Source organism: Quercus suber, unplaced genomic scaffold (genome assembly GCF_002906115.3).
Source record: "Quercus suber isolate HL8 unplaced genomic scaffold, Cork oak 2.0 scaffold_188, whole genome shotgun sequence".
In the NCBI taxonomy this organism is placed as follows: domain Eukaryota; kingdom Viridiplantae; phylum Streptophyta; class Magnoliopsida; order Fagales; family Fagaceae; genus Quercus; species Quercus suber.
The window spans coordinates 469,283-477,960 of record NW_027069646.1 but is presented as its reverse complement, the minus strand read 5'-3'; the positions used below and the strand labels follow the sequence as shown (position 1 = coordinate 477,960).

Here is an 8,678-nt window from a genome sequence, read left to right as displayed (position 1 = left end):
ATAAGAGGTTGAAAAACATTCATCCAAACCAACTTGGATGAATACTTTGTTTAAGATATTATCTTTTTTACTAAATTTTTCCTCAAACTAGTTTTGAGGAATATCCTCTAACTGATTATGTGGGGAGTTTATAAGACCATCAACTTGTATTAGATCATACAGTTTATTAAATTATTTAAACAAGTCACATGACTATTTAAATAAATTATATGACTAAAAGTACATGTATTTTTTTGAGTTGTCATGTAATGGATTGGAAAAACTTTTGTCTAAAAATTGTGTTCATAATTTCTCAAAAAATTATTTCTATACTTATTTAAAATCCCATTCCACCCTTCAAAAAATTATAGGTTAAAATTTAATTTAGTTCAATTTTACCTCAATTGTCAAATTAGTACATAAGACTCATTTTTGTCAATTTGGTCTCTTATTTTGTAAAAACTTGTCATATTATCTAAATTTGTTAGCATACACGCCATCTTAACATATTTTTATTAAAAATTTAACCTAAAACATTTATGAAAATATAGTTATGTTTGAACTTATCTCATTTAATAATCAAGTATAAACTCGTTTTGAACATGACTTATTAAACAAATAAACGTAAACAAGACTTTTTAGAACCAAGTTTAAATTGTTCATAATTAGCTAAGTTCATTTACACCCCTAACCCAACCTAAATGTCAAGATGAGATTCTACACAAGACAGATTTCATAGCCACAACGTGTTTACTATGTGCCTTTGATAAAGTTATGAAATCAACTCAACTCCTCCCAAATTTGCTTGAAACAAAGTCATGTCCTATTAAAATAAAACATTGGACCCATTCCAATTTATTATTACCTTTGCGAATATTGTGGTAAGTGGCAACTCCACTAATATAATCATGAATTTTGCTTTCGCAAATAATAAGTATGGCTTTGATTTTTGGGGGAAATAGATCAAACCTGCAACTGCAACATGGGAGAGAAGCCCATTTATGGGAAAATTAAGCAACCAAGATCCGATCTCATCCAATATTTCAAAGTAGGCATTGCTTAGAACTTAATTGGTGACTAAATTCTACAGCTTTCTTTTCTTTTTTCTTTAATTTTTTTTTTTTTTTTTTTTTTCCATTTCTTGTTTTACGGATTGCTTATTATATTCATGCCGTTACTATGCTACATCTTACAAGCCACATGGAACAAGTAAAAAAAAAAAAAAAACTAAACAACAAAACCTAATTTAGACACTCAAAAGAAGGAGAAATTATACCGTCCTCATAGTAGACCACATTACTTGTCCTTCATTCCACTAAAAAATTCCAACCTATTTAAAATTTCTAACTCAGTTTAACAAACTTTTTTTTTCATAAACTGATTCAACAATTTTAAACAAGTGAGAGCTTTTTAGAGAATGATGGACAAGTGACATGATTTACCATAAGAACTATATAGCGATGCCCTCCAACTGATATTATGTCCAAAAGTCTACACTTCTCAACTTCTCTTCACAAATCTACCCTGCAAAGATACAAATTATAAGGAAAAAAAAATGATAGAAATGACTCAGGCAAATATAGACAAGATTTAAAACATACAAGAACAGTAAAAAGACCATATTTTCTTGACATCATTTTAAAGTAACAATCTTCAAACTTTTTTTTTTTTTTTTTTTGCCTTTTATGTTTCTTTTCAACCCTAAAAAAAAGAAAAAAAGGAAAAAAAAAAAAGAAAACGAAAAAAAAGAGTGGTATTAAGAATTGATTATATTTTAGCTTATTTTATTTTATTTTGAGTCAATTGTAGAAAATCACCTTAGGTACTTGCACTTTGCACCAAAAACTATGGAAACTTGCATTCTCCAATCTCCACCCCAATTATTCTCCAAAAAAAAAAAAAAATCTCCACCCCAGTTGTAACAAATTTTCAAATTGCACCCCCATTAACCATTAAAATTAAAGATCACATGCAAATCACATAACACAAAATTTCCGTACTAGCTAATCCTGAAGCAACAAAAACAAAAGAGCATTCCCACTTTCCCAATAGAAAGTCAACAAACTCCTGCCGACGTAGGAAAATGACAAAAGAGACCTATTATACTTTAAAGTTTAAAGAATCAGTCTAGCACCTAAAAAAACAAAGGCATCAAATTCTCAATTTATTTCAGTTTTTTTTTTTTTTTTTTTTTTTTTGGGTCCTCTTACTTTCACACCGTTGAGAAGAATAGACGAAAATAAAGGGTCGAAGACTATAGATTTTTTAAAAGCAATCAAGGTAGTGAAATTTGCATAACTTTATGTACTTAGATGAATCTCATACTTTGATTGTTAGTAACTATGAATTTTTTATTTTATTTTTTTTTTGGAGAAACTAGTAACTATGAATTTGATTGTTTTTGTTTATTTATTTTAATGATATGAAAAATTCATTTGTAGTTAACTAAGTTTATGAAAAATTCTAGGCTTAATAACGGGTTTGGATCGAATTTTATACGAACTGGTATTGAGGTAGATTTTACAATTACAGTTGCTTACAATTGTCTTATTTATTTTATCATTAATATTGATCAATATTTTTTATTTATTTTACTTTATTACTTCTGTCTTCTAATCTCATTTTCCTAAACTAAAATCTTGGCTCCACCATCAGTTACAAGGATAATACATGAAAATCAAAATTTTATGTTCATGTGACTTGTCATTAATTTTAACATTCAATTAGGCTGTGCGATGCAATTTATAAAGCTTGTCTGGAATATGCGAGTCCCTTCCTTACTAGTATTTATTACTTGCCCCCCTGGAAATAATTTATTAAATCTGTATTCACCAGAGTAATATTTACCATTTGCATCAAATAAGAAAAGTAAATAAATCAATCCAATTACACACGATGGTTGTTCAGCTGTTTATACTTTATACCCAGAGCAAACTGTTACTACTTGTCACGAATGAAGACGATAAAACAAAATGTAGTTGTCAAAAATCAAGGGCCACGTTAAATAAGAACTTCATTGTTTAGACTAGTCATAAACAGGGGTAGCTTTGAAATCAAATTAATTTCGGTAGCCGCCGGGAATCGAATTTGAAAATAAACACGATATTTTTCTTTTTATTGTAATTTTTTTTGGAGAGATTTTTTATTTTTTTAGAAGGATTTTTGGAGAGAAAATTGTCCCTTCTGGGAATCTTAGAAATTGCACAAACTTTGTTTTATTGAATTATGTATAAAATCTTAAAGAGACTTGGACTAGAGGAGAAGGCATTTGGTATCAAATGATACCATGTTAGCGGTATCAAAATCTAATAAAGTGTGAGATAGGTCAATAAAAAATAACTAATCCACTAACAATTGAAAGATATGTGTTAGTGGGTAATTATTTTTACACACATGTTTTTCGTTTATTAAATTTTGATACGAATGACATAGTATCATTTGATATAAAATACTTTTCCCACTAGAGAGAGGGAGACTTTTAGGGTCCAAGTGTTAGTATCAACAATTGTGAAAATTATTGTGTTTGTAACATTGCTCTTTCAATTTAACATAGAAGAACTAAGGCTCTTGTAGTATACCCAAAAACACACACACACACACACACACACATATATATATATATATATATATTGTGGTTCAGATCTCTCTTATTGATAACCTAAATTCAAATCTTCACTCCTCACTCTTCCTAGAGGTTAAAACCAAAAAAAAAAAAAAAAAACCAATATGCTATAGAATGCACAATGATGAAAACATAATTAACTACATTAGGAAATTTAAATCCTCAGCAATCTCTACTTTTACTGGGATAATGATAATGTCCCAAAATTTAGGGACGGAACCAGAGCTTCGAGTAAGGTGGGGCAAGATACACTTAAATCCCAATACTTTAAAAACTCATTATAGCCTAAACCCTCATAATGTGTGTGTGTTTTTTTATTTTTTTTTATTTTTTATCCCAAGCTTTTTTGAGGAACTTCATCAAACACTTAAGCTGCAATTATCTTATGATAATGCTTTGAAATAAATTAGATAAATTTCATAACTCTTTTAGAACCCAAACAAAAACCAACAAAAAGAATCAAACTTTAATGAAAATTTAAATAAAGAAAGTGTACTTTTTGTGAAAGCATGGAAGTATTGAACAAAAATGGATGTATGGGTGTGTGACAGAACCTTCAAAACCCCAAACTTGCAAAGAAAGAGATGAGGATGGAAAACCAAATAAATTGTAGTAATAAATTCCTCAACTATTGGACTCTATGGTTTGTTGTTATTGTTGTTGTTGTCACCACTAAAGCAACAATGATGCTCTGTCTCTCTTTAACTCAGGCATAGAACAATTTTTTTTTTTTTTTGGTTTAATCTTCAAGGCTTTGGGCAGATTTTGTGTTGTCATTTTTTCCATTTCTTGGTTTTAAGTTAGTCAAGATAATGTGCAAGCCCAAGTTTGAATATTTTATGACCTTTCTTTTTCCTACTGGGCCAGGGGTGGGCCATTGCCCCCCTTGGTCCAAACATAGCTCCGTCACTCCCAAATCATCTAATCCTTGGTTTATGCAGAGTTTTAGAAACATTTTCAACAATTTAAAACATTGAAAAGAATAGTATAGTTGGGTAGTTTAACATAGATTGGTGAGCATGTAGCTTTCCTCAACTAAAATGTTGACGTGCCACTTAGATATTGGACACTCTAAAAATGTCATTTTGCATGCAGCAGTCATAACCTTCCTATACGCAAAGGCAAATGTCACATTTCATGACTTAAATATGGTATCATTCAGTGTCATTGTTGACACAGGAGCCACAGTTTTGAAATATTAACTCGGGTTAATTTGTTTGAGACTAAAAAACAAGGACTTGGAAAATAATGGAGGAAATGCACGTTTCACAATTTCAAACATTTGAAGCATTGCATTAAAGTTAAAAGCTGAAAGGGAAATCTCAAAAACTCATGCCAATTATATAAGCTGAGGGTTACCTTCATGCGGGGTCGCTTTTCAGCATTAAGCTTTCGAACTTCGTATCTAATACGTTTTGAGAAGAGTCTGTTCTGCCTCTTCTCCTTGTATCTCAACACACTAGCTTCTCTGTGCCTCATCTTCCAATCATCTTTGCCTTTCAATTCCAATTCCAATTCCTCCTCTTTCACTTTCATTCTACAACCAATATCATCATTACTGCCCATTTCTGGAACCCTCCATATATTCCCAACGCTTCCCCACCCATCCACCAACACCTGCAAGCCGATCACAATTATATATGATTATCAACATTTGTGGTTAAGAACCTTCAACAGAGACATTCAGAATTCAAATTTCCTCTTCTTCAACTATTGAATTATCTCAAAAATGGAGAGGATTATATATATATGGACCTTAATTTACAACCTCTACATCCAAGCATGTGACATGTTACAAGCCAACATCAATGCAACTCCAAGACCAAGTAAGAAAAACTTGTTAATTCATTATTAACATATTGTTAGCGTCGAAATAAGAGACCTATATATATATATATATATATACCCCAATAAACCAAATCCAATCCATTCTTGTACCTAAAGAAGGAAGCATCTCTTAAATAGCTATATTTAGTCACTCATATATATACTAAGTAGACTGAGTGTTGTGTGTGATTTAATTTTATATATTTTAACAAAATTGGTTCTATCAACTGCTCCAATGACATTCACTCACCGAATTGTAACATGATTGATTTGATATAACAAAAAAGACACCCAAAATATCTAGAGGTAGATCGAAGGGTTGAGATATGAATCTCTATAATATATGTACGATGTCTAAAACTTTCAATAATTCCAACCAACAAAATGTTGGTGGACTGGGCCATAGGCCACAGCTGGCTAGGTTTACTGGGCCCCAAAAAAGCGAAAAGTGCAACTGTGAATGGGCCGAAGATTCCAGTTAGCAATACCTTTCAAAACTTTAATTGCGATTTGCCCCATGGTCAATAAAATACTCAATGGACAATGCTATGTACGTACCACATGGCATTGGTCCAACATTGCTAAATTTATGATCCTATATTCCTACCCTTAAAAACTTTTACTACCTTTTTTTTTTTTGGCATTGTATATACGTTGGAGAGGCTGTCTATGATATAGACAAAAAAAAAAACCATTAATCAATTATAGGTATGTACAAACTTCAATAAGACACATAGAGAGGTATGTGTTTATATACAGAAGACAGATACATGGGACAAAATAATTGAAAATAAAATAAGAAAAAGTAAGAGAGATGAAAGATCTTACATTGGCTTCATCATGCAACACAGGTACAGTCTGTGGGGACTCTCCTTCAATATAAAGTGGGCCCTTATCAGACCAAGCATTCATGATCCCCTGATAATCAAGCTTCAACGACAACAAACCCTGTGTCTTCATCGTCGTCGTCATAGTCCGCTTTGTACAGCTACTAACTTCCTCTGGCTCCACCTTCTGCTTCTTCTCCACCACTTCAGAGTAACACACCCACTTCTCTTTACTCGGGTCTCTCTCTTTGATCCTCATGGCTGTTCTTAACAGCTTGGATCTACTGGCACTGTAGTTGCTACAGTCACCATTGTTATTGGCTTCCTCGCTTCCATAAGGGTATGTTAGCGATGGTGTTGGGGGAGAGAGCGAATCTTCCTCTGAAGATGATCCAAGGAAGTTGAGGCTTGCACCACCGCTCTCTGTACTGTTGAAGAGGAACGCTACGTTATCGTCGTGTATGTCTTTGTCTTCAACTAGGTTTTCTGGGTGTAAAGGGAAAAGGTTTAGCTGGTGTTGTTGTTGTTGTTGTTGTTGCTGGTGGGTGCTATTGGTTTTATGGTCTTCGATCATTTGGGTGGAGCTAGTAGTGTTTGAGTTTTCTGAAGAGAGTTCTAAGCGGAGACTGAGGAACTTGGGCTTTCTGGTTTTGGTTCTTGATTTGCGAGCTGGTTTAAGTGGCTCTCTAACTCTAACTCTGCCTCTGGCTTTCTCTTTCTTGGTCATGGACCTAGTTTTCATATCAGGACTATTCTTGTTGCACATCTTTTTTCCAGTCATACGCGATCTCTCTTTGTAAAGTTTTTAATTTTCTATTGAGTTTCTGGGTGGGAGTGAAGTTTAGGTGAGCAAAAAAGTGAGAAAGAGGAACTTTTTGTGGGGGAGAGAAAGGACTTGACCCACTGTGAAAAAGAGAGAGAGAGAGAGAGAGAGAGATGATCGTGATGTAATGCCCATTTGACACGTGGAGAGAGGTGATTGGGCGACGGAGTGGATTGTGTTGTTATCCGGATTTCGTTTTGTTGTGGCTGGATTGGGCTGCACTTTAGTTTTACACTTTTACCTCTCTGCTGTCTGCACTGCACTAAAACTGTGTATCTATTGCCTTTTAATTTAATGTTATGTTGCTATTCACGTGATAGTTTTACTTTGCTAGACTGGTCCCAGGAAAAAACTGCAAATTTTTTCTTTCTTTTAACAAGCATTCACGTTTTTACTTTTTTCACTTCACATGAAATAGTTTTGAATTTGATTTCCACCATAAAGTAGCCAAGAAAGAAAAGGTAAAAAAAAAAAAAAAAAAACCAAAAACCAAAAACCAAATGAGAGTACGTACTGGTTCGTGCTGGTGTAAATATTCTTTGAAGTGTGATTTTTCCATTAGCATGCTTAATATGAAAGGATTTAATTGTAATCTATTAATAAGTTAAGATCATTTGTGATCGATCAAGTTTGTAAGAAAAGTCATGCATCACGTTGACATCTTAGGCTACTTTGTGGAATGAGACAACATATGGCTGTGGCTTATTATCAGCCAGGGGATTGGGGATGGTTAAGAAGCAAGACGAAATCAAATCATAGATAGATGTTTTGCTCCCTCTTCGACAAGGAAAAAATCTGTACGCTGGGCCGACGGGGTGGGGTGGGGTGGGGTGAAGTCATTTACCGTCTTTAATGAGGTGTCTGCACTAATCACACAAGAGAGATGAGAAAGAAGAGACTGATGATAATGAGAGTATTGCAAATTAGACACGAGTGTTCTGAGGGTGGTACTACGAATCTACGATATGTTAGATTTAAAAAATGTTAGATTATATAAAATTATAAATAAATAAAGTAATATATATACACACACATATTCAAGACGTGATACAGGTAAAAATCTTAAATCTATTCCTTTGTCCCAATAAAAGTGTTAACGTGTATTATACTGTGGATTATTGTGGGCCTTAGCCGTTAGTTTATTAACCACATATTTACTTGTACTGACAATATATTACTTGTACTGCACACAGATGTCTCCTATATAAAAGACACTCATATATATACTTTGATCATGAAATACAATACAATTGATTTCAGTATTACTAACAAAAAAGAAATCTCAAGAGGATGGGACTTAGGACCGAGCCAGTCATTGGTTTTGGGGCAATTCTTCCCCCTTCTACAAACTTTTTACAAATTATTGATATAGCAAATTCTTAATAATTCATATCTGAGTCCATTATTTACATTATTTTTACTTATCAATAATCATTTACTACATCAGCTATTTGTAAAAAAGTTTGTAATTCTAGCACTTTTCTTATTTTAAAGGCCATAAAAAAAAATTTATAGTATCTAAAATCTAAAAAATATATACAAGCCCCAAAAAATTAGTCCAACAACAAAAATTACTAATAGCAAAGCTAAAAAAAAAAAG

The 8,678-nt window shown here is 32.7% G+C and overlaps 1 protein-coding gene across 1 annotated transcript; it reads right to left on the bottom strand.

Moving 5' to 3' along the window:
* Window positions 1–892: 892 nt before the first annotated feature.
* LOC112007042 (zinc finger protein CONSTANS-LIKE 6) lies at window positions 893–7,150 on the bottom strand. Its single transcript, XM_024039359.2, has 3 exons — window positions 6,257–7,150; window positions 4,961–5,218; window positions 893–1,503 (listed from the first exon to the last, which is right to left on the bottom strand). Exons 1-3 carry the CDS (start codon window positions 7,034–7,036, stop codon window positions 1,480–1,482), a joined length of 1,062 nt encoding a protein of 353 aa, XP_023895127.1. The 5' UTR covers window positions 7,037–7,150; the 3' UTR covers window positions 893–1,479.
* Window positions 7,151–8,678: the final 1,528 nt, after the last annotated feature.